We start from the raw sequence: 25,891 nt of genomic DNA, 5'->3' as shown, positions 1-25,891 counted from the left end.
CTCTTGGTAGACCTGCCTGTCTGTCTGTCTCACATTCTCTCCTCTTGGTAGACCTGTCTGTCTGTTTCACATTCTCTTCTCTTGGTAGACCTGTCTGTCTGTCTGTCTCACATTCTCTCCCCTTGGTAGACCTGTCTGTCTGTCTCACATTCTCTCCTTTTGGTAGACCTGTCTGTCTGTCTCACATTCTCTCCTCTTGGTAGACCTGTCTGTCTGTCTGTCTCACACTCTCTCCTCTTGGTAGACCTGTATGTCTGTCTCACATTCTCTCCTCTTGGTAGACCTGTCTGTCTGTCTGTCTCACACTCTCTCCTCTTGGTAGACCTGTATGTCTGTCTCACATTCTCTCCTCTTGGTAGACCTGTCTGTCTGTCTGTCTCACACTCTCTCCTCTTGGTAGACCTGTCTGTCTGTCTGTCTCACACTCTCTCCTCTTGGTAGACCTGTATGTCTGTCTCTCTCTTACCATCCACCCATCTGTCTCTCACACACTGTCCTCCTGACAGATGTGTTTTCCATTAATAAAGCTCAGACTGGCCACTGAGTGGTTGGTGGTCCTGAGGGAGGTCATGTGTATGTTGTTCCTGTTCCTCCTCTGGCTCTGGGACCTCTTCGCCAGGGCTCGACAACAACAACACAGCTGCTTGTTGAACTGCTTCTGGAAACTCTTGCTGAGCAGGTAGAGGGCGAAGGGGTTGACACAGGAGTTAGTGAAGGCCAGGATACGGGCTCCCACGGTGAAGATGAAGTGGGCCATGGAGGTGTCCACTTCGGAGTAGTGGTAGGAGCGGTTGAGGTAGATCACGTGACAGGGGAGCCAGCACACGGCGAACAGGCCCACAAACACCAGGACGGTCTTGGCAAGGCGCTTCCTGGACTCTATCTGTGATGTTGTGGAGAGAGAGAGATGAAGATTAAGAAAATAGAAGAGATGATGAAGAAGAAGAAAATAGAAGAGATGATGAGGGAGAAGAACTAGAATAAAATAGAAGAGATGATGAGGGAGAAGAACTAGAATAAAATAGTAGAGCTGATGAAGGAGAAGAACTAGAAGAAAATAGAAGAGCTGATGAAGGAGAAGAAAATAGAAGAGATGATGAAGGAGAAGAACTAGAAGAAAATAGAAGAGCTGATGAAGGAGAGAGACCCACCTGTCTTCTGACGTGCACATTGCCCTCCACCGGCATATTATAGGCACTCCTGATCAGGCTCCTGGCGATGAACAGGTAATAGACTGATATAACCGACAGAGGAATGACATAGAAGATGAGGAAGGAGGCCATGGAGTGGATCTTGGGGTGCAGTTCACCATCGTGGGGATAGGGGGCGCAGGTGATGAAGGTCTCATTGGTGCTGTGGATGCTGAACGAGCGGAGGTCTGAGAAGACAGCCTCGGGGACAGCCAGGGTCATGGAGAAGAGCCAGATCACTGCAGCCCGCAGGACGATCCTCGCCGGGGCGTTGGAGGCCTGGATGTCCATGGGCTTCACGATTGCCTTGTACCTGGAGGATGAGGAGGAGGAGGAAGAGGAAGACATGATCTCCTCAACTTAGGCCACCTGTTCAGAAGTATGTGTGACGTATGATTCTTGATCTCTGCTTGCCTTACACAGATGTCTTGCTAGCACTTGGGTTGTGTCCTGAATGGCACCCTATTCCCTATGTGGAGCAAGGCAATATAAAGGCACCCTATTCCCTATGTGGAGCAAGGCAATATAAAGGCACCCTATTCCCTATGTGGAGCAAGGCAATATAAAGGCACCCTATTCCCTATGTGGAGCAAGGCAATATAAAGGCACCCTATTCCCTATGTGGAGCAAGGCAATATAAAGGCACCCTATTCCCTATGTGGAGCAAGGCAATATAAAGGCACCCTATTCCCTATGTGGAGCAAGGCAATATAAAGGCACCCTATTCCCTATGTGGAGCAAGGCAATATAAAGGCACCCTATTCCCTATGTGGAGCAAGGCAATATAAAGGCACCCTATTCCCTATGTGGAGCAAGGCAATATAAAGGCACCCTATTCCCTATGTGGAGCAAGGCAATATAAAGGCACCCTATTCCCTATGTGGAGCAATGCAATATAAAGGCACCCTATTCCCTATGTGGAGCAAGGCAATATAAAGGCACCCTATTCCCTATGTGGAACAATGCAATATAAAGGGAACAAGGTGCCCGTTGGGACACAGACAGTTTTCCTCTAACCAGGTGCTATACTTCAAAACCCGATTGTTCTCCAATCAACTCTACATTCTCGTCTTTCTCATTTTTTCTTCATATTTCAACCCCTCGGTTCCTTTTACTGTTTGGTAAAGAGCGTCATGTCTGCTACCTGAATGAATATTTTCTACTGACGTCAGACGGGACCATAAGATGTTGATTGTGCATCAACATTCATTCTATTCAATTCCTTCTATTCTATTCCTTCTATTCTATTCCTTCTATTCCTTCTATTCTATTCCTTCTATACTATTCCTTCTATACTATTTCTTCTATTCTATTCCTTCTATACTATTCCTTCTATTCTATTCCTTCTATTATATTCCTTCTATTCTATTCCTTCTATACTATTCCTTCTATTCCTTCTATTATATTCATTCTATTCTATTCCTTCTATTCTATTCCTTCTATTCTATTCCTTCTATTATATTTATTCTATTCTATTCCTTCTATTCTATTCCTTCTATTCTATTCTATTCCTTCTATTCTATTCATTCTATTCTATTCCTTCTATACTATTCCTTCTATACTATTCCTTCTATTCTATTCCTTCTATACTATTCATTCTATTCTATTCCTTCTATACTATTCCTTCTATTCTATTCATTCTATTCTATTCCTTCTATACTATTCCTTCTATACTATTCCTTCTATTATATTCATTCTATTCTATTCCTTCTATTCTATTCCTTCTATTATATTCATTCTATTCTATTCCTTCTATTCTATTAATTCTATTCTATTCATTCTATACTATTCATTCTATTCTATTCATTCTATACTATTCATTATATTCTGTTCATTCTATACTATTCCTTCCATTCTATTCATTTGTCGAACATCTCATTCCAAAATAATGGGCATTAATATGGAGTTGGTCCCCCTTTGCTGCTATAACAGCCTCCACTCTTCTGGGAAGGCTTTCCACTAGATGTTGGAACATTGCTGCGGGGACTTGCTTCCATTCAGTCACAAGAGCATTAGTGAGGTCGGGCACTGATGTTGGGTGATTAGGCCTGGTTCGCAGTCGGCATTCCAATTCATCCCAAATGTGTTCAATGGGGTTGAGGTCAGGGCTCTGTGCAGGCCAGTCAAGTTTTTCCATACCGATCTCGACAAACCATTTCTGTATGGACCTCGCTTTATGCATTTGGGCATTGTCATGCTGAAACAGGAAAAGGCCTTCCCCAAAATGTTGCCACAAAGTCGGAAGCACAGAATCATCTAGAATGTCATTGTATGCTGTAGCGTTAATATTTCCCTTCACTGGAACTAAGGGGCCCGAACCATGACAAACAGCCCCAGACCATTATTCCTCATCCACCAAACTTTACAGTTGGCACTATGCATTGGGGCAGGTAGCGTTTTCACTGCTCCAGAGTCCAATGGCAGCGAGATTTACACCACTCCTGCTGACACTTGGCTTGCGCTTGTTCTTAGGCTTGTGTGCGACTCCTCGGCCAGGAAACCCATTTCAACCCAACGAACCGCTATTGTGCTGACATATCTTCCAGAGGCAGTTTGGAACTCTGTATTGAGGGTTTTTACGTGTTACGCACTTCAGCACTCGGTGGTCCCGTTCTGTGACCTTATGTGGTTTACACTGAGCCGTTATTGCTCCTAGACATTTCCACTTCACAATAACAGCACTTACAGTTGACCGGGGCAGCTCTAGGTGGGCAGAAATTTGATGAACTGACTTGTTGGAAAGGTAGCATCCTATGACGGTGGTGCTACGTTGAAAGTCACTGAGCTCTTCATTAAGGCCATGTTTGTCTATGGAGATTGCATGGCTGTGTGCTCGATTTTATACACCTGTCAGCAACGGGTGTGGCAGAAATAACCAAATCCACTTTGAAAGGGGTGTCCACGTACTCTAGTACATATAGTCCAGATGTAGTGTTTACTCCTGCATGCCAGGAGAGCCAGGTTCCATTGAGGCAAGCTCAATCAAGCACAGATAAAGTTGATTGAAATGATCTCATAGTATTTTAACCTCGGTTTTGAAAGTATATGGTTAGGATTTAAACGGAGGAAACGTTGGGAAGCTGGTGAGGAAACGTTGGGAAGCTGGTGAGGAAAGGTTGGGAAGCTGGTGAGGAAACGTTGGGAAGCTGGTGAGGAAACGTTGGGAAGCTGGTGAGGAAACGTTGGGAAGCTGGTGAGGAAACGTTGGGAAGCTGGTGAGGAGAGGGGGGGTATCTGTCATTTATGAATGGATTATTATCTGCTAATGGGATCGTAGGCTAAATGATAGACTTTAGAGCAAAGACACAGAACATAGTAATAGGCTAGTTGGAGAGGGTATCATTATATGGCTGCCATGGTGATGGTCAGTCTATATGATGGATGTCTTCTCCTCCCACTCCACAGGGATGCACACTTTATGGCAGCGTTCCAAATGGAACCCCAAATGAAACCCTATTCCCTAGTGCACTACTTTTGACCAGAGCCCCGTGGATACATAGGGAAAGGGTGCCATTTGGGATGCAAACTATATCATCCCAATGAAAAGGTTGGTTGTGGGAAGTTGTGTGGGAAGGATATAGCCTATGACCCCCCCGACAACACACAGGCCCATGCATGCAAGCACCGTCACTCATTTACTCATTCACTGTCACAAACACACACACGCACACACACGAAGTCGCACGCTTATACATTTCTACTCATATGTCAGATCTCATTTCTGTGACTCTAGCACATCTCATATCTCACATCAAAGTATGATCCCACTGAACCGAACGCGTAATAACGCAACAGAGTAAATCAGATTGTATCTGCATTGTCTCAGTAGCAGCATGTTCTGGACAGGTTGTACCCATACCGTTGTTTAAATTCATATTATTTCCAGCTCGATAGAGTTTAGCCGAAGAACCTCTCGCCCGCCAGAGATGCGTTCGGAGAGAATATTCGATAAGGATGGCAAGCTATCCCGTTTTCATCATTTTACCTAAACGACAATATGTTGAGCTAAAAGTAACTACAAGTCTACAACCATTTAACTATACAACTCTACATTAAAATACCAGATCAGTTGGCAATGGTATGTGTAGCCTATGGATAAGTTGGATAACTAAACGTCCTAGTTGCAATATGAGTGTAGTAGACTAAAACATAAAGTGAAGGCTATTTACCTATCAGCAGACAACGCAGTCAGGGTAAAAACAGACACTCCGACGGAGGTGAGTTGGATGAATGGTATGAGTTTACATCCAACTCTACCGAAGAGCCACTCCTCCGCGAGGTACCGACTGGCATCCACCGGCGCGCAAGTAACCAGGAGGACCAAGTCCCCGAACGCGAGACTCGACATGAAGAGGTTGGGGACATTCCGCATGGATTTAGAGGAAGACAATGTCTTGATGAGGGTTATGTTACCGATTAGTCCCACGACTATGATGACTCCATAAATGGCAGTGATGGCGATGCTGATGTAGAACATAGATGGTTCCGAAGTGGCCCCTGTGTGATTACCGTGGTGCGCCCATTTGGACACATTCTGGTACAAATCAAATTCTTGTGTAATATGAAAAGGTTCTTCGAAGGACATTCTCTCAACATCCCATGTCTTGTTTATAAAAGTTTAAATAAAATTCGCTTCATTTGCCTTACTGATAGTCTCCAACTGGTGCGTAGAAAAATGCATTTCCACTTTGGAAGGTTTTACTCTGACGTAATATGCTAAATTTATATTATCCGATTAGAAAGTGTTCTTTCTTAGACGACGTACGCGGTCTACCTATAGTCCCCAATCCCAACACTGATTGAGGTGGGGTTGTATTGACTACACCACGCGACCTCTACTGTTCTTTAAATGCGCGTGCGCAAAATGCGCTTTTCTGTCCTCTTTCGCGGGCTGTGGGTCTGCGCTCTCTGTCAGCAGTGTCTCTCAAGAACGAAAAAAACTTTTTTTTCCGGGGACAGTCTTTTTATTCATTTAATTTTAGCATTTATTTACAATGATACAAAACACAAATGCAATACATATTGTAGTGTAGTTAGTAGTTTTGGTTTCCTGAGGATGTGAGGAATCCAGAAAATGCAGTTGATTTTGTACCAAGGCCGTAGCACTACTTGAATGCACTATTATTGAGCTTATATAGACAACATATCATATGTGTGTATGATGGATTTTGTATATTGATTGTATATTGATTGTATATTGATTGTATATTGATTGTATATTGATTGTGTATAATTGATTGTATATGATTGTGTATAATTGATTGTGTACAATTGAGCTCATCATCCTATCCCCAGGGACATTGGTGTTCTCACTTAGATATAAGAGCTATTGACCACTGGTGACACTGATTTCATATCAGTTGTGAGCTGGCAGCAAAAGCCTGAGAAAAGTGAAAAATGCCTGGTGTTTTATGGAGAGGTGATAATACCCAACCATTATTTTTATTGAACCTTGTTTCATACAGGTTATACTCATTGACAAACAATATCTTTTACTAGAGAGGGCATTTATGGTCCTAGGAAAAAATATGTTTACCCCTGTGGATGTGATGATGTTGGGGATTAATGTTTTGTGAGGGAGAGAGAGAGCGGGAGAGAGAGAGCGGGAGGGAGAGAGGGGGAGAGAGAGAGCGGGAGGGAGGGAGACAGGGGGAGAGAGACGGCGGGAGGGAGAGAGGGGGAGAGAGAGAACGGGAGGGAGACAGGGAGAGAGAGAGAGCGGGAGGGAGAGAGAGAGAGAGAGAGAGAGATAAATAAAGTATCAACCATCAGGACATCTACCAGACCTCCAGCTGACACAGTGAACGTCTCAAGTGTGACATCACATGTTCTCAGAATGGAAGAACTGAAAACCACAGCATGTGGGGCCTTCAAGGAGACCATGTCTTTCTCTCTCCATCTCTTCTTTAAGCCTTTCCACTGCCCTCCATTAGAAGGTAAAACCACAGCATGTGGGGCCTTCAAGGAGACCATGTCTTTCTCTCTCCATCTCTTCTTTAAGCCTTTTAACTGCCCTCCATTAGAAGGTAAAACCACAGCATGTGGGGCCTTCAAGGAGACCATGTCTTTCTCTCTCCATCTCTTCTTTAAGCCTTTCCACTGCCCTCCATTAGAAGGTAAAACCACAGCATGTGGGGCCTTCAAGGAGACCATGTCTTTCTCTCTCCATCTCTTCTTTAAGCCTTTCCACTGCCCTCCATTAGAAGGTAAAACCACAGCATGTGGGGCCTTCAAGGAGACCATGTCTTTCTCTCTCCATCTCTTCTTTAAGCCTTTCCACTGCCCTCCATTAGAAGGTAAAACCACAGCATGTGGGGCCTTCAAGGAGACCATGTCTTTCTCTCTCCATCTCTTCTTTAAGCCTTTCCACTGCCCTCCATTAGAAGGTAAAACCACAATCCTTATTTTGATTAAATGGGTAAACATATACACTACCGGTCAAAAGATTTAGAAAACCTACTCATTCAAGGGTTCTTCTTTACTTGTATTGTTTTCGGCAGGTAGCCTAGTGGTTAGATTATGTACATTGTTGTGTATAATTGATTGTATATTGATTGTGTATAATTGAGCTCATCATCCTATCCCCAGGGACATTGGTGTTCTCACTTAGATATAAGAGCTTGGAGCCGAAAGGTTGCAAGATCGAATCCTCAAGCAGACGAGGTAAAAATCTGTCGTTCTGCCCCTGAACAAGTCAGTTTACCCACTGTTCCTAGGCTGTCATTGAAAATAAGAATTTGTTCTTAACGGACTTGCCTAGTTAAATAAAGGTAAAATAAAAATTAAATTGTAGAATAATAGTGACGACATCAAAACTATGAATTAACGCATATGGAATCATGTAGTAACCAAAAAAGTTTTAAACAAATCAAAATATATTTTATATTTGAGATTGGTCAATTAGCCACCCTTTGCCTTGATGCTCACTCTTGACACTCTCTTAACCAGCTTCACCTGGAATGCGTTTTCAAAAGTCTTGAAGGACTTCCCACATACTCAGCGCACTTGTTGGCTGCTTTTCCTTCAGCTTGCGGTCCAACTCATCCCAAACCATCTGAATTTGGTTGATGTCGGGAGATTGTGGAGGCCAGGTCATCTGACGCAGCATTCCATCTTTCACCTTCTGGTCAAATAGCCCTTGAGGTGTGTTGGGTCATTGTCCTGTTAAAAAACAAACGATAGTCCCACTATAACCAAACCAGATGGGATGGTGTATCGCTGCAGAATGCTGTGGTAGCCATGCTGGTTAAGTGTGCCTTGAATTCTAAATAAATCAAAGACAGTGTCACTAGCAAAGCACCCCCACACTATAACACCTCCTCCTCCATGCTTCACGGTGGGAGATACACATGCGGAGATCATCCATTCACCCACACCGTCTTCCAGTTGGAACTAAAAATCTCAAATTTGGACTCCAGACCAAAGGACAGATTTCCACCTGTCTAATGTTTATTGCTCGTGTTTCTTGGCCCAAGCAAGTCTCTTCTTTTTTTTGGTGTCCTTTAGTAGTGGTTTCTTTGCAGCAATTCAACCATGAAGGACTGATTCTCCTCTGAACAGTTGATGCTGAGATGTGTCTGTTACTTGAACTCTGTGAAATGTTTATTTGGGCTGCAATTTCTGAGGCTGGAAACTCTAATTCACTTATCCTCTGCAGCAGAGGTAACTCTGGGTCTTCCTTTCCTGTGGCGGTCCTCATGAGAGCCAGTTTCATCATAGTACTTGATGGTTTATGCGACAGCACTTGAAATGTTCTGTATTGACTGACCTTCATGTCTTAATAAAGTAATGATGGACTGTCATTTCTCTTTGCTTATTTGAGCTGTTCTTGCCATAATATGTGCTTGGTCTTTTACCAAATACTGCTGTAAAACTGCTGTAAAGCTCGCTGAGTATTAGTCCTTGCATTCATTCTCCTGGGATAAATATAGAGATTGGTCATCATAAACTTTGGTTGGATTTAGTTTAGTGGTCAAGATTGATGGTTAGATACAGTTTATGCTGGGGACTGGGGAGAACAAAATGTCACCCATTCTCAAAACCTGCGTTTCCAACTGAGACAGGGAGAGCGGTACAAACATGTTGCTCATTGTCTGTCAGAAAGGGAAGAGAGCACTTTTAAAGATGACATTTTACCAGACTGAGACTATCCAAAAATGTTGCTTATTGTCTGTCAGAAAGGGAAGAGAGCACTTTTAAAGATTACATTTTACCAGACTGAGACTATCCAAAAATGTTGCTTATTGTCTGTCAGAAAGGGAAGAGAGCACTTTTAAAGATGACATTTTACCAGACTGAGACTATCCAAAAATGTTGCTTATTGTCTGTAACAAATGGCATCTTGAAAACTGGCATTTCAAATTAGAGAAATAAACTTTAATAAATGGACTATTCATTATTTAAATCAACTTTAATAAATTGACTATTCATTATTTAAATCATTTTTAATAAATTGACTATTCATTATTTAAATCATTTTTAATAAATTGACTATTCATTATTTAAATCAACTTTGATAAATTGACTATTCCTTATTTAGTCATTATTCAACCAGTGACATATGCAATAGACAGAGAGACAGATGAACACTTGGAAAGCTATTATTCTTTCATTCATTGACTGTGTTCTTCATTGAGGAATCTAAAATGTCGTCCAAATGTCAGCCATCCTACATTCTGGAAGGCTCCTTCCTCTAAGCACTAGAACTAATGCTAGGAGTTTGAAAATTGTCTGTAACAAATGGCATCTTGAAAACTGGCATTTCAAATTAGAGAAATAAACTTTAATAAATGGACTATTCATTATTTAAAAATGTAAGTCACAATTCAATTTTACCCCAATTATCCCCACCCATCTTCTAGCCAGCCTTTCCAAATAGCTGCCACATGTTGATTAAATGTCAACTGTGTTGTCGATTCAGGAAGAACGTTCCTACACAAACGCTCAGCACTGAAGGAAGCTAATCAATGAAGACAAGAGAACTGTGTTGTCATTTATTTGTATTTCCCCCCCCCACAGTGTTTTACCTTGGCTATTATTTCACATTGACAAAGGAGTTTCTATTCAATGGTGGCAAGCTAGCTGACTGATTAACTGACTGGCTGGCTGTGTGACTGACTGACTGGCTGTGTGACTGACTGACTGACTGGCGGGCTGGGTGGCTGACTGTCTGGCTGAGTGACTGACTGACTGGCTGGCTGTTTGACTGAATGACTGGCAGGCTGGGATGCTGACTGTCTGGCTGAGTGACTGACTGGCTGGCTGTGTGACTGACTGACTGGCGGGCTGGGTGACTGACTGTCTGGCTGAGTGACTGACTGGCTGAATGCAGAGGACTTCATTATCAAGCCAAGACATCAATGGTTACAATTTCTAGAATTGTGACTGAAGGACAAACATGAGTAATTACTCTGGTTTCCTGGAGTTAGGAGCCAAAAGACGGAGGCTGCCCCAATGTGAGACGTGTGAGGAGAGGCAGGAGGAAGTGAGGTGGCAGGGCTGCCCCATGGTGAGACGTGTGAGGAGAGGCAGGAGGATGTGAGGTGGCAGGGCTGCCCCATGGTGAGACGTGTGAGGAGAGGCAGGAGGATGTGAGGTGGCAGGGCTGCCCCATGGTCAAACGTGTGAGGAGAGGCAGGAGGAAGTGAGGTGGCAGGAGTAGATGTGATGCGGTGTGAGGAAACAGGAGGAGGTGTGAGGCAGGAGGTATGAAGAAGCATGAGGAGGAGGTATGGAGAGGTATGAGGAGGTGTGAGGAAACAGGAAGAGGTATGAGGTGTGAGGAAACAGGAAGAGGTATGAGGTGTGAGGAAACAGGAAGAGGTATGAGGTGTGAGGAAACAGGAAGAGGTATGAGGTGTGAGGAAACAGGAAGAGGTATGAGGTGTGAGGACACAGGAAGAGGTATGAGGTGTGAGGAAACAAGAAGAGGTATGATGTGTGAGGAAACAGGAAGAGGTATGAGGTGTGAGGAGGCAGGAGGAGATATAAAGAAGTATGAGGAGGTGAGATGAGTTGTGTTAATCTTGACTGACGATGGCTTTAGGAGGATACACACACACACACACACCACACACACAGCTGTTCCCTGATCTCTGATGACTCACCACCATTGGAGAGGGAAACAATGGTCTGCTATCACAATCACATAGGTCATGTCCCCAATGGCACCCTATTCACTAGGGCTCTAGTCAAAAGTAGTACACTATGTAGGAAATAGGATGTAATTTGGGACGCAGGTATAATCTCAATCAACTCTGAAATTGCTCTGCGGTGGATTTAAGCCTTTCAGTCTCATGTTGTCATTAGAGCATGGTCGATATCAAGTCACATCTAGAATGTCCATCTCCAGATGAAAACATTGACAAACTGCAGAGACAACAGTAAACAGGGTGAGACAGATATAGCTCTAGTTTATAACCTACGTATAGATGCACTGAGGGTGCTGCTATATAGGATAAGGTCCAGCCACATCCACATCTCTTTCTCTCTATCTCCCTCTCTCTCTTACTGTCTCTCTCTCTCTGTCTCTCTCTCTCTGTCTCTCTCTCTCTGTCTCTCTCTCTCTGTCTCTCTCTCTCTCTCTCTCTTACTCTCTCTGTCTCTCTGTCTCTCTCTCTCTCTCTCTCTCTCTCTCTCTCTCTCTCTTACTGTCTCTCTCCCGCTCTCTCTTACTGTCTCTCTCTCTCTCTCTCTCTCTCACACACACACACACACACACACACACACACACACACACACACACACACACACACACACACACACACACACACACACACACACACACACACACACACACACACACACACGCACACACACACAGCTTGTATCCAGGTGATAGAGGATGAGCTCCTTCTGATTCAGGCCAGAACACCTCTACCTCACTACTAGAAACCCTCCGTGTGATCAGGCCAGAACACCTCTACCTCACTACTAGAAACCCTCCGTGTGATCAGGCCAGGACACCTCTACCTCACTACTAGAAACCCTCCGTGTGATCAGGCCAGAACACCTCTACCTCACTACTAGAAACCCTCCGTGTGATCAGGCCAGACACCTCTACCTCACTACTAGAAACCCTCCGTGTGATCAGGCCAGGACACCTCTACCTCACTACTAGAAACCCTCCGTATGATCAGGCCAGACACCTCTACCTCACTACTAGAAACCCTCCGTGTGATCAGGCCAGAACACCTCTACCTCACTACTAGAAACCCTCCGTGTGATCAGGCCAGACACCTCTACCTCACTACTAGAAACCCTCCGTGCGATCAGGCCAGACACCTCTACCTCACTACTAGAAACCCTCCGTGTGATCAGGCCAGAACACCTCTACCTCACTACTAGAAACCGATGCATGGAAAATGGCCCTCTATTCCTTTCATAGTGCATTACTTTGAGGGTCTATTGCTCTGGTCACTATAAAGGGGACACCTTGCCATAATGGGACAAGAACAATAACAGAGAGAGAGAGAGGGGGAACAAGAAAAGAAGGGTGTGTAGGTGTGTCTGTGTCAGTTTGGCAGGGGGGGAGGAGGTTACCTGTATGTGAGGGACTCTGTGCTGTGGAGATGACACACCCCTTTTCAAACCAGTCTGACTAGATGTAACGCTTCCCAAATTCTGACACATACACCCTTCCTGTTCCTGACTGAAACCTGACCAGTCTTTCCCACACACATGCTCCTCCCTCACCTTTAAGCTTGAATAAGTAAATAAATATATATATAATCATAGTGAAGGTGTTTCTCTCTCAGGGATTCTGGCACCACTGGTGAAAATACCATCTGTCTCTACTGTCCTCTCTCAATTCTGCACATTCAAACTACAGAAGAGAAGATCATCTATTTGCATTCAGAAATGCATTTGTTTCTTATGGCTGTTGGTCAGAGTTAGTCACTGCAAGTGCATACAAGTTTCTCTTGACAAAGTGTAGAGTTAAAGTTGCAAAAGGTTAGTCTTGTGAGAGAAACAAAATAACAGGGCATGTACCGACAAGATAAGAGGGCGGGCAGATAATGCTACCTGCCAGAATATCAACGTTCTGATTGGCTGGTGACAACGTCACTCATTTTGAAGTCCTGTTCGCAGCCAGGAAAGCACTTAGCACAAGTTTTGGTACTCAGCCTAGTGAGCCTTCTACCTGGCCAAGGTCTTGTCCGCGGTCCCTAGCCTACAAAAAACAACGCAGGTGACCGGAGAGGTCGTAACTGTTACTGATCGATGATGGCCTCGCAGAAAGGGACGTTTGCTGGCGTTTTACTTTGTCTCGGTGAGTTTACTGATCTTATATAATTTCATAAATGTCTCTGTGCTATACAACAAGAGCCACACCCATGTGTTTTTTTTTAGACATGTATATGGTATCGGTGTGGCGTCGCCTCACGTGTTCAGCTCATCTTGTTTTGTACAAATTGGTAGCATAGGATGCACTTAACGTATATCAGAAAGCAGAAAGTAAAAGAATGCAATACATTTAGTATTTACTGCCTGGCGTCCAGAGAGAAGAAACAGAGAGCAACATCATTTAAAAGACCTTGAGTCTGTTGATGTACCTGTGCGTCAATCTAAGTAACATAAATCAAATCAAATCAAATTTATTTATATAGCCCTTCGTACATCAGCTGATATCTCAAAGTGCTGTACAGAAACCCAGCCTAAAACCCCAAACAGCAAGCAATGCAGGTGTAGAAGCATAATAAAACAATCCCCATCTAAATCCATCCATTTAAACTAGAGATATCAGTTTTCTTGCAATGAACGACCACTATGAAAAGGGGGAGACTCTCACGAACACGATGGTATTCTGTTTTGGACTATTTATTTGACCTTTCATTTAACTAGGCAAGTCCGTTAAGAACAAATTATTATTTACAATGATGGCCTACCCTGACCAAACCCTCCCCAAACCTGGACAACGCTGGACCAATTGTGAGCAGCCCTATGGGACTCCCCAACACAGCTGGTTGTGATACAGCCCGGGATCGAACACAATTCCAAATGTTAACTTAGTACCCTAACCCTAGTAGCTAACCCTAACCCTAGTAGCTAACCCTAACCCTAGTAGCTAACCCTAACCCTAGTAGCTAACCCTAACCCTAGTAGCTAACCCTAACCCTAGTAGCTAACCCTAACCCTAGTAGCTAACCCTAACCCTAGTAGCTAACCCTAGTAGCTAACCCTAACCCTAGTAGCTAACCCTAACCCTAGTAGCTAACCCTAACCCTAGTAGCTAACCCTAACCCTAGTAGCTAACCCTAACCCTAACCCTAACCCTAGTAGCTAACCCTAACCCTAACCCTAGTAGCTAACCCTAACCCTAACCCTAGTAGCTAACCCTAACCCTAGTAGCTAACCCTAGTAGCTAACCCTAACCCTAGTAGCTAACCCTAGTAGCTAACCCTAAACCCTAGTAGCTAACCCTAGTAGCTAACCCTAACCCTAGTAGCTAACCCTAACCCTAGTAGCTAACCCTAACCCTAGTAGCTAACCCTAACCCTAGTAGCTAACCCTAACCCTAGTAGCTAACCCTAACCCTAACCCTAACCCTAACCCTAGTAGCTAACCCTAACCCTAGTAGCTAACCCTAACCCTAGTAGCTAACCCTAACCCTAACCCTAGTAGCTAACCCTAACCCTAGTAGCTAACCCTAGTAGCTAACCCTAACCCTAGTAGCTAACCCTAACCCTAGTAGCTAACCCTAACCCTAGTAGCTAACCCTAACCCTAGTAGCTAACCCTAACCCTAACCCTAGTAGCTAACCCTAACCCTAGTAGCTAACCCTAACCCTAACCCTAGTAGCTAACCCTAACCCTAGTAGCTAACCCTAGTAGCTAACCCTAACCCTAGTAGCTAACCCTAACCCTAGTAGCTAACCCTAACCCTAGTAGCTAACCCTAGTAGCTAACCCTAACCCTAGTAGCTAACCCTAGTAGCTAACCCTAACCCTAGTAGCTAACCCTAACCCTAGTAGCTAACCCTAACCCTAGTAGCTAACCCTAACCCTAGTAGCTAACCCTAACCCTAGTAGCTAACCCTAACCCTAGTAGCTAACCCTAACCCTAGTAGCTACCCTAACCCTAGTAGCTAACCCTAACCCTAGTAGCTAACCCTAACCTAGTAGCTAACCCTAACCCTAGTAGCTAACCCTAACCCTAGTAGCTAACCCTAGTAGCTAACCCTAACCCTAGTAGCTAACCCTAACCCTAGTAGCTAACCCTAACCCTAGTAGCTAACCCTAACCCTAACCCTAGTAGCTAACCCTAACCCTAACCCTAGTAGCTAACCCTAACCCTAACCCTAACCCTAGTAGCTAACCCTAACCCTAGTAGCTAACCCTAACCCTAGTAGCTAACCTTAAACCCTAGTAGCTAACCCTAACCCTAACCCTAACCCTAGTAGCTAACCCTAACCCTAGTAGCTAACCCTAACCCTAGTAGCTAACCCTAACCCTAACCCTAGTAGCTAACCCTAACCCTAGTAGCTAACCCTAACCCTAGTAGCTAACCCTAACCCTAGTAGCTAACCCTAGTAGCTAACCCTAACCCTAGTAGCTAACCCTAACCCTAGTAGCTAACCCTAGTAGCTAACCCTAACCCTAGTAGCTAACCCTAACCCTAGTAGCTAACCCTAACCCTAGTAGCTAACCCTAACCCTAACCCTAGTAGCTAACCCTAACCCTAGTAGCTAACCCTAACCCTAACCCTAGTAGCTACCCTAACCCTAGTAGCTAACCCTAACCCTAGTAGCTAACCCTAACCCTAGTAGCTAACCCTAGTAGCTAACCCTAACCCTAGTAGCTAACCCTAACCCTAGTACCTAACCCTAGTAGCTAACCCTAGTAGCTAACCCTAACCCTAGGAGCTAACCCTAGTAGCTAACTCTAACCCTAGTAGCTAACCCTAGTAGCTAACCCTAACCCTAGTAGCTAACCCTAACAGCTAACCCTAACAGCTAACCCTAACCCTAGTAGCTAACCCTAGGAGCTAACCCTAACCCTAGGAGCTAACCCTAGGAGCTAACCCTAACCCTAGGAGCTAAACCTAGTAGCTAACCCTAACCCTAGTAGCTAACCCTAACCCTAGTAGCTAACCTTAACCCTAGTAGCTAACCCTAACCCTAGTAGCTAACCCTAGGAGCTAACCCTAGTAGCTAACCCTAACCCTAGTAGCTAACCCTAACCCTAGTAGCTAACCTGCACCCTAGTAGCTAACCTGCACCCTAGTAGCTAACCTGCACCCTAGTAGCTAACCTGCACCCTAGTAGCTAACCCGCACCCTAGTAGCTAACCCGCACCCTAGTAGCTAACCCACACCCTAGTAGCTAACCCACACCCTAGTAGCTAACCCACACCCTAGTAGCTAACCCGCACCCTAGTAGCTAACCCGCACCCTAGTAGCTAACCCACACCCTAGTAGCTAACCCTAACCCTAGTAGCTAACCCTAGTAGCTAACCCTAACCCTAGTAGCTAACCCTAGTAACTAACCCTAACCCTAGTAGCTAACCCTAGTAGCTAACCCGCACCCTAGTAGCTAACCCGCACCCTAGTAGCTAACCCACACCCTAGTAGCTAACCCTAGTAGCTAACCCTAACCCTAGTAGCTAACCCACACCCTAGTAGCTAACCCTAACAGCTAACCCTAACCATTTGGTGTTAATTCCTGAACTTAACCCTAACCTTAAATTCAGAGTTAATGCCTAAACTTAACCTTAAACACTTAGAAATTTGACATGTGAGAAACATGGATGAAGCTGTAATTCTGATGAGAGGGCTGATAGTTAGAGTGCTGGATGACACAGGCAGGAGAGGAGAGGTGCCCAACCCTAAACACTTTGCATTCCCACTGGAGGACAACAGGGGCATATAAGCCTCCATGTGAAAACTAATGCTTTTTATTTTTCCAGTCATGTAAATCTTGCTATAATATTTATATAATAGTGTACGTCGGTGTGGTTAGAATGTCCGCCCTGAGATTGGAAAATTGGGAGTTTGATATCTGGCTGTGTCGTCCCAAAGACTGTAATGGGAGCATTGAGGTGATTGGGGGTAAGGCCCTGCGATAGGCAAGTGTCCAAGGGTTGTACTTGTGGAAACAGTTCTGTCTTGCACAAGCCAAGGTGCAAGGCTTCTCACTCCCTTACTTACTTACTGTCAGTGGGTGTAACCCGTCCTTTAGTTTCTAAAGCCCTGTCATAACGGAGGACTACATAATAAGTGTCTCTATGACATTACCTGTGTGGGTTTATATTGCTGCAGTGTGAGGCTGTCCTCTGTACTCCAGCACACCCTTATCTAAGATAACTGCTAAACCTAGATTCCAGAATTCCATTAATCCACATACCCTGGCTGCAATTCTGAGTGCAATGACTCACCAACTTCACCATTATAGATGTAATGTGTACTGTCTCATGTGTTTTAATACTCTAGCAAAGTTTAAATGCGCCCACCAGAAGGCAATGCTATTCGACGTAATTCCTGTCCTAGAGTGGAAATGCTTGTTTAAATTCCACCTCTTGACTGACTATTGGCTATTGGGGGGGGGGAAAGAAGGTTGTGGTGAAACAAATGGGGAACTGAGAGCTGTCAGTGTAGCTAGCATGCTAACCTTATCTAGCTAGCTAATGTTATGTCGTTGTTGTATTATTTTACGAACCGCTGGCTAGCCTGCTTCTGGAGCTGCATTTGTCAGAAGCATTTAGGGAAAACTTCACCCCAGATTGAAACCACTATCTTTGACTTCGTCATCTATTGTTCTCTCCAAAGTGTTGGCATCTTACATAAGAGACATGAGTTTTTCTACATTGTAATGAACATGGTGCAACCTTGTGTCGGCAGGCTTCGGCCGCAGTACAGCAAAGCCAAGTCGGCCCGTGCTTATGGTTCTCACAGGGGAAGGGAAGTGATTGGCTACAATGACTTCATGATGCACGTCTCAAATGACATGTAACGACAGAATGGATAAACCTGTTTCTTTAAATATCTTTGCTGGTGCATGTTCAATGTAGCAATAAGGTACGAGGAGGTGTGTTATATCCCCAACTCCACGTTGTTTCGTGCATGGACACAGCCCTTAGCCGTGGTATATTGGCCAAACACCACATACCCCCGAGGTGCCTTATTGCTATTATAAACTGGTTACAGTACCAACGTAATTAGAGAAGTAAAATGACATGTTTCAGCATTCAGGGCTGGAACCATCCAGTTTATAATATAGGATAGACGCTTGTGGTTTCTAGCTGCACCAATCAGAGCAGTGAAGCGTGTCGTCGTGAAACAACACTTTAGTGGTCAAAACCATTCATGCAATTATAGCATTTATAATATATACTATTTTAATACTGATCATCTTCTGGAAAAAGTGAAAAGTGGAGGTGCAAAAACTTTAGTTCCTCCCTGTTTTAATTTGCTCCTTGGTTCAGGTGGCCAGGTGTGTGTTACGGAGAAAAGCTGCATGGCTCAGGTGGCCAGGTGTATGTTACGGAGGAAAGCTGCATGGTTCAGGTGGCCAGGTGTATGTTACGGAGGAAAGCTGCATGGCTCAGGTGGCCAGGTGTATGTTACGGAGGAAAGCTGCTTGGCTCCATGGCTCAGGTGGCCAGGTGTATGTTACGGAGGAAAGCTGCATGGCTCAGGTGGCCAGGTGTATGTTACGGAGGAAAGCTGCATGGCTCAGGTGGCCAGGTGTATGTTACGGAGGAAAGCTGCATGGCTCAGGTGGCCAGGTGTATGTTACGGAGGAAAGCTGCATGGCTCAGGTGGCCAGGTGTATGTTACGGAGGAAAGCTGCATGGCTCAGGTGGCCAGGTGTATGTTACGGAGAAAAGCTGCATGGCTCAGGTGGCCAGGTGTATGTTACGGAGAAAAGCTGCATGGCTCAGGTGGCCAGGTGTATGTTACGGAGGAAAGCTGCTTGGCTCCATGGCTCAGGTGGCCAGGTGTATGTTACGGAGGAAAGCTGCATGGCTCAGGTGGCCAGGTGTATTCTACAGAGGAAGAACTTTGCAGATGTTTCTGATTAATATACAACGTCATGCTGTTGGGTGGTTACATTGAAATAAAACCCAGCGCTGACAATAAATGTAGACTGGAAAGTATTAGCATGTTATGTCCTATTGGGGAAACACAGCGCCGACACGGAAAGTATCCAATGTCCCCACTTCGGATTTCCCACTTCAAACCCAAATATATCATACTTTGAATAAAACAATGACTTCTTGAATTATTGTGCAACATCATGGGAATCGTCTTTCAGTTGAAAAAAAATAATTCCGCTCTTGTGGTACTTTAAGGTTTCCTCTCCTTCGAGTTGGTGGCAGCTCATTTTCCATTTAGTTTTAGTGTTACAAAGCACTTTATTTTAACAGTGTTCACCTCATACAGCTCTATACGTCAGTGTCTTCCTGTTTCTTCCTGTCTGTCTCTCTCTGTCCCAGTCGTGTCCATGACTGTAGCTTTACAGGTGTCCATCCCTCAGCGGACCTATGAGTTCGCCAGGGGAGACAACATCACTATACCATGCAGCTTCAAACCCAAGAACTCAATCAACAAGCTGGTCGTCATATCCTGGTTGGCTGAAGCAGACAAACCCGGAGAGCCAGAGGTAATAAACCAACCCGAAATCACTCTGATCAGCTCTTTTACATTCAGTGGGTTTAAACTATTGATCCCCTTGATAAAGATGAGCAATGATTGGGACATTTTTATACTACAGTTGTGCAGAGAATGTGATTTGACTTAACAAGTAATTCATTTCCCCCCCCAAGAAGTTAAGGGTCAAAATTAAATATTAAATATTGATTAAATATAATATTGATTAAATATTAAATATTGATTAAATATAATATTGATTAAATATAATATTGATTAAATATTAAATATTGATTAAATATAATATTGATTAAATATAATATTGATTAAATATTAAATATTGATTAAATATAATATTGATTAAATATAATATTGATTAAATATAATATTGATTAAATATTAAATATTGATTAAATATTGATTAAATATAATATTGATTAAATATAATATTGATTAAATATTAAATATTGATTAAATATAATATTGATTAAATATAATATTGATTAAATATAATATTGATTAAATATGATATTGCTTAAATATTGATATAAATATAGGAGTTTTTGGGTCCCATATTCCGTACGGACATAATGACTACATCTAGTTTGTTGGATGCATTTGCAGTTAGTTTTTCAGATTATTTTGTGCCCAATTGAAATTAATGGTAAATAATATATCGTGTCATTTTGGAGTCACTTTTATTGTAAAATAAGAATAGAAAATGTTTCTGAACAAATCTACATTAACGTGGATGCTTCCATGGTTACGGATAATCCGGCATGAATGGTGAATAATGATGAGTGAGAAAGTTAGAGGATCAAAGACCCCCAAGACAGCCTAAACTCTCACCATTACCAATAACAGGGGAGGTTAGCTTTGGTGTTTACATGTTGTTGTTGACATTGGTGTTTCCAGGTGTCCGTCCTTACCTCCTACTCTACTGGTGAACTGGACATCAGTGACCGGTATGAAGGAAGAGCTTCCCTGGAGCAGGACCTAGCTAAAGGAGTAGCCAACCTGAAGCTCTCCTCCATCGGTCTCCAGGACAACCGGCTATTCGAGTGTCGGGTCGCCATCCCCAAGGATGACGAGGGTCAGCTGGCTGACACCACCAGTCTGGTGGTCCTGGGTAAAAAAAAAAACAATGACTCCCGTAGAATATTCCATAATAAACCGTAGAAATCCGTAAAGTGTTGATGATTACTGTTTAACTTAACATTGTGTGTCCACAGTGGCTCCCTCTGTGCCTGTCTGTAAGATCGATGGGAAGGCAGAGTACTTCCAGAACATCAATCTCACCTGTCAGTCTGAAGAGGGCTCTCCTCTTCCTACCTACAAGTGGCAGGGCTACGATGTCAGAAACATGCCCCGAGCACCTGCACCCAGGACAACAGACAGTATGTAGTGTCTGTGTGTGCTTGTTAATCTTCAGTTGATATGACCTTGACTATGACCTTGACTATGACCTTGACTCCTGACCTAACAGGTTGTCTCTGTCTCTTCCAGAGGATGGTGTCCTGTCTCTCTTCAACCTCACCATGGAATCCTCAGGATACTACGTCTGTACCTCCACTAATAAGATCCGCAGTGCCAAATGCAACCTGACGCTGTCCGTCATGCCACGTGAGTGCACAATACGAGACTGTGTTAGCCTGCTGAGCTAAAGCTTAGGCATTATCTCGGGAGCTAACACGGGAGCTAACACAAATGTTCAGATCTGAGGCAATGTAACCATCACATGAGGATGGTGCTGTAACAGGATACACACAGACACATTTTATCAATAGACATTTCTCTCCTCATCTCATGCTCATCCTCTCATGCTCCTCCTCTCCTCTCATGCTCCACCTCTCATGCTCCTCCTCTCATGCTCCTCCTCTCATGCTCCTCCTCTCCTCTCATGCTCCTCCTCTCCTCTCATGCTCCACCTCTCCTCTCATGCTCCACCTCTCCTCTCATGCTCCTCCTCTCCTCTCATGCTCCACCTCTCCTCTCATACTCCACCTCTCCTCTCATGCTCCTCCTCTCCTCTCATGCTTCACCTCTCCTCTCATGCTCCACCTATCCTCTCATGCTCCTCCTCTGCTCTCATGCTCCTCCTCTGCTCTCATGCTCCTCCTCTGCTCTCATGCTCCTCCTCTGCTCTCATGCTCCTCCTCTGCTCTCATGCTCCACCTCTGCTCTCATGCTTCACCTCTCCTCTCATGCTCCTCCTCTCCTCTCATGCTCCTCCTCTCCTCTCATGCTCCTCCTCTCCTCTCATGCTCCTCCTCTCCTCTCATGCTCCTCCTCTCCTCTCATGCTCCTCCTCTCCTCTCATGCTGCTCCTCTCCTCTCATGCTGCTCCTCTCCTCTCATGCTCCTCCTCTCCTCTCATGCTCCTCCTCTCCTCTCATGCTCCTCCTCTCCTCTCATGCTCCTCCTCTCCTCTCATGCTCCTCTCCTCTCCTCTCCTCTCTCCTCTTCACCTCGCCTCTTCACTTCTCGCCACCACCTCCGCTTCGACTCTCCTCTCCGCTTCGACTCTCCTCTCTTCTTCTCACCTCTCTTCTTCTCACCTCTCCTCTTCTCACCTCTCCTCTTCTCACCTCTCCTCTTCTCACCTCTCCTCTTCTCACCTCTCCTCTTCTCACCTCTCCTCTTCTCACCTCTCCTCTTCTCACCTCTCCTCTTCTCACCTCTCCTCTTCTCACCTCTCCTCTTCTCACCTCTCCTTCTCACCTCTCCTCTTCTCACCTCTCTCCTTCTCACCTCTCCTCTTCTCACCTCTCCTTCTCACCTCTCCTCTTCTCACCTCTCCTCTTCTCACCTCTCCTTCTCACCTCCTCACCTCTCCTCTTCTCACCTCTCCTTCTCACCTCTCCTCTTCTCACCTCTCTCCTTCTCACCTCTCTCCTTCTCACCTCTCTCCTTCTCACCTCTCTCCTTCTCACCTCTCTCCTTCTCACCTCTCCTCTCCTTCTCACCTCTCCTCTCCTTCTCACCTCTCCTCTCCTTCTCACCTCTCCTCTCCTTCTCTCCTCTCCTCTCCTTCTCACCTCTCCTCTCCTTCTCTCCTCTCCTCTCCTTCTCACCTCTCCTCTCCTTCTCACCTCTCCTCTCCTTCTCACCTCTCCTCTCCTTCTCACCTCTCCTCTCCTTCTCTTCTCTCCTCTCCTTCTCTCCTCTTCTTCTCTCCTCTTCTTCTCTCCTCTTCTTCTCACCTCTCCTCTTCTCACCTCTCCTCACCTCTTTTCCTCTCCTCCTCATCTCACCTCTCCTCTTCCACTTCTCATCCATCTTCCTCACCTCACCTCTTTTCCTCTCTTCACCACCTCTCCTCCTCATATCACCTCACCTCTTCACCACCTCTCTCTCCTGTAGCGTCTATGGCCCTGGGTTCAACAGCGGGTATCATTGGCGGCGTTGTGGTTGGTGTTCTGGTCCTGCTCATCATCCTCATCTACTGCTGCTGCTGCAGAAAGAAGAAGGACAAAGCAGAGGATTACGCTATGGGGTATGTATGGTCTGTCACTCACACCATGAGAGCTGAGATGGTGAGAACAGACAGTGTGCTGAGTCTCCTGTCCACTGATATGTCCTCAGGGTTCCAGAGGGGGAGGAGTTCCACGACGACAAACCCGTGGTGAACGGCGAGGTTCGACAGACGCGCAGCAAGGAAGGCGACGATGAAGACCACCCACCTAAGATCGTGGACCATCGCGACCAGTACAAGGAACGCAGCGAGAAGGACTACGATGACCGCCGCAGCGACTATGATGACCGCCGCAGTGACTACGGTGACCGCCCACCCAAGATCGTGGACCGTCGCGACCAGTACAAGGAACGCAGCGAGAAGGACTACGATGACCGCCGCAGCGACTACGATGACCGCCGCAGCGACTACGATGACCGCCGCGAGCGCCACGATGACCGCAGGGACCAGGACGACCGCTACTCTGACCGCCGTGACCGGTACGACCGTGATCGTGTTTACGATGAACGCAGTGACGGCGGACGGTACAGTGATCGTTATGATGAGCCCTACGATGATCGTGACAGACCTCCCAGTGTACCGGCCAATAAACCTGCTAAGCCTTTGTTACTGTAATTGAATTATGCCAATGTGTTTTCCCATCTTATGAATTCATATTGTTAATCAGATATAATAAAACAGAGTATAAGTTTACTTAGTTACAGTTCCATTTAAAATAATTTGTTCAGTCATTTAATCATAATTTTACCAACAGCCTTCTAAAAATAGAATAGATTAGAACCACTTAATGTTTACCGCAACTTGTGTTTGGAATGGTTGAAAATATAATTCATATTATAAACATAGTAGCTGCTGTAGGTCAGGCTTCACAAAGGGCTAGGCTGGGCTAGGCTACCAGGCTGAACTCGGTCACATCAATAACAGGACGACTGTAACACAACACAGGAAAAGCCTGTAGATCAGGGATCATCAAATAGATTCAGCCGCCGGATGGTGTTTTTCCTTCAGCAGAAGTTCAGGGGACCGGAACATAATTATAAATCATTTTGTAGATGGCAAATTGACTGCAAGAAACGGAAACGGATGTAATATTTGGCAAATCTATAATCATCTAGAACCTTGCTTACATTTGTAAACCGTCGCATATGTATCGCTCTTATGTGTGGGAATACTGGAACTAAATGAAAATCACTTGGAGCTGATTTCCTGGTGTTTGTACAGTCTTATATGTTCAACAATAGCAATTCTACAAAATATATATATATATATATATACATATACCCAAAAACCCCCAAAATATATATATATAATAATAATTTTTGTGTTGAGAAAAGCTGGAGGGGCCAAATAAAAGGGTCTGTCAGTTGGGGAACCCTGCTAGAGACCATGCCGACTAGAGGTGGAGCGTATCACTGTTATCTATGTAAAGGCCTTCAATGTGGAGTGTCACTGTTATCTATGTAAATGCCTTCAATGTGGAGTATCACTGTTATCTATGTAAAGGCCTTCAATGTGGAGTGTCACTGTTATCTATGTAAAGGCCTTCAATGTGGAGTATCACTGTTATCTGTGTAAAGGCCTTCAATGTGGAGTATCACTGTTATCTGTGTAAAGGCCTTCAATGTGGAGTATCACTGTTATCTGTGTAAAGGCCTTCAATGTGGAGTATCACTGTTATCTGTGTAAAGGCCTTCAATGTGGAGTATCACTGTTATCTGTGTAAAGGCCTTCAATGTGGAGTATCACTGTTATCTGTGTAAAGGCCTTCAATGTGGAGTGTCACTGTTATCTATGTAAAGGCCTTCAATGTGGAGTATCACTGTTATCTGTGTAAAGGCCTTCAATGTGGAGTACAGCCTATGATTGAAGGAAGGTGCGGCCTCAATTCAGTTCAGTAGTCAGGAAGCGAATTGGAATGCTGATTCAAAGATTTCAAAAGTGCCATCTAGTATTTTCAATTAGTATTTTTTAATTTTTTTATTCTTGAATCTGAATTTAAATGTGCTTTCTGTTACAAGCTGCCATTGCCTGAATAAGACTGTGTATGAATTCTCAGTGCAGCTTATTGGATAATGCATTTTTCCTCCTGCCTTATTGTCTACTGTTGGTGTGACAGAAGAGCTTCTCACGTCAGTCTCAGGTCTTGGCTGTTTGAGAACCACAAGCTTTTTGGTGACGGTTTGTTTGTTTTAATCAACTGTAGATTGCTAATACCCTCTAATATCAAATGTTGGAGTTACATTTAATATCAACTGTAGATTGATAATACCCTGTAATAAATAAAGTTGTTAACCTTTTTAATAGTTGTTTTCATGACTTAGACGTACTGTGTTTTGTCCATGTATTTAGCGTCGTGATGCTTGTTGATGCAGTGGAGTGGCAGGTGTCTCAGGTGAGTCTTCATTAACATATTCAAACCATGACTTGTTTTTGGAGTGAGGGAGTCAATCAGGCCTTTTTGAAAGAGAACCTGGAGACCCATTTTAAGAACAGAGAGAAACCAGTTTCCCTCTGTGGCATGTGCCTAGTCGTTTCCCTTCCTCATTATAGCCTGAGGCCAGACAACAGACTCACTTCACTAGAAGGGGCTTCATTGGGTTCAGACCTATTAAATGGGTCTGTCTGAGTGAGGAGTTTTT

General features: G+C 44.5%; 2 protein-coding genes across 3 annotated transcripts; one reads left to right on the top strand and one right to left on the bottom strand.

Annotated features, from left to right (window-relative positions):
* Positions 1-396: 396 nt before the first annotated feature.
* On the bottom strand, positions 397-5,969 carry LOC109878063 (gastrin-releasing peptide receptor-like). The gene is made up of 3 exons (XM_020470282.2): positions 5,360-5,969; positions 1,152-1,503; positions 397-883 (listed from the first exon to the last, which is right to left on the bottom strand). The coding sequence occupies exons 1-3, from the start codon at positions 5,773-5,775 to the stop codon at positions 485-487; spliced, it is 1,167 nt and encodes a 388-aa protein (XP_020325871.2). The 5' UTR covers positions 5,776-5,969; the 3' UTR covers positions 397-484.
* A 6,964-nt stretch (positions 5,970-12,933) lies between these two features.
* LOC109878062 (cell surface A33 antigen-like) lies at positions 12,934-25,891 on the top strand. Of its 2 annotated transcripts, XM_031813605.1 has the most exons (8): positions 12,934-13,461; positions 19,624-19,790; positions 20,693-20,906; positions 21,010-21,174; positions 21,284-21,400; positions 23,141-23,273; positions 23,363-23,528; positions 23,616-25,891. In XM_031813605.1, exons 1-8 carry the CDS (start codon positions 13,413-13,415, stop codon positions 23,865-23,867), a joined length of 1,263 nt encoding a protein of 420 aa, XP_031669465.1. In that variant the 5' UTR covers positions 12,934-13,412; the 3' UTR covers positions 23,868-25,891. The 2 variants fall into 2 exon arrangements, with proteins under 2 accessions (XP_031669465.1, XP_031669464.1); XM_031813604.1 differs by having other exon boundaries at positions 23,363-25,891.

Source organism: Oncorhynchus kisutch, unplaced genomic scaffold (assembly GCF_002021735.2).
Source record: "Oncorhynchus kisutch isolate 150728-3 unplaced genomic scaffold, Okis_V2 Okis05a-Okis16b_hom, whole genome shotgun sequence".
In the NCBI taxonomy this organism is placed as follows: domain Eukaryota; kingdom Metazoa; phylum Chordata; class Actinopteri; order Salmoniformes; family Salmonidae; genus Oncorhynchus; species Oncorhynchus kisutch.
Note: the sequence above shows the minus strand (reverse complement) of the source record. Positions and strands in the feature narration are given on the sequence as shown.

Bases quoted from the DNA above. Each gene is read 5' to 3' on its own strand.
- LOC109878063 (XM_020470282.2), bottom strand. From the start codon at position 5,775: ATGTCCTTCGAAGAACCTTTTCATATTACACAAGAATTTGATTTGTAC. The intron at 1,504-5,359 runs GTAAATAGCCTT...CTCATCCTCCAG, and splicing joins ACTGCGTTGTCTGCTGATAG to GTACAAGGCAATCGTGAAGC. The intron at 884-1,151 runs GTGGGTCTCTCT...ACAACATCACAG, and splicing joins ATGTGCACGTCAGAAGACAG to ATAGAGTCCAGGAAGCGCCT.
- LOC109878062 (XM_031813604.1), top strand. From the start codon at position 13,413: ATGATGGCCTCGCAGAAAGGGACGTTTGCTGGCGTTTTACTTTGTCTC. The intron at 19,791-20,692 runs GTAATAAACCAA...TGGTGTTTCCAG, and splicing joins ACAAACCCGGAGAGCCAGAG to GTGTCCGTCCTTACCTCCTA. The intron at 23,274-23,362 runs GTATGTATGGTC...ATATGTCCTCAG, and splicing joins GCAGAGGATTACGCTATGGG to GGTTCCAGAGGGGGAGGAGT.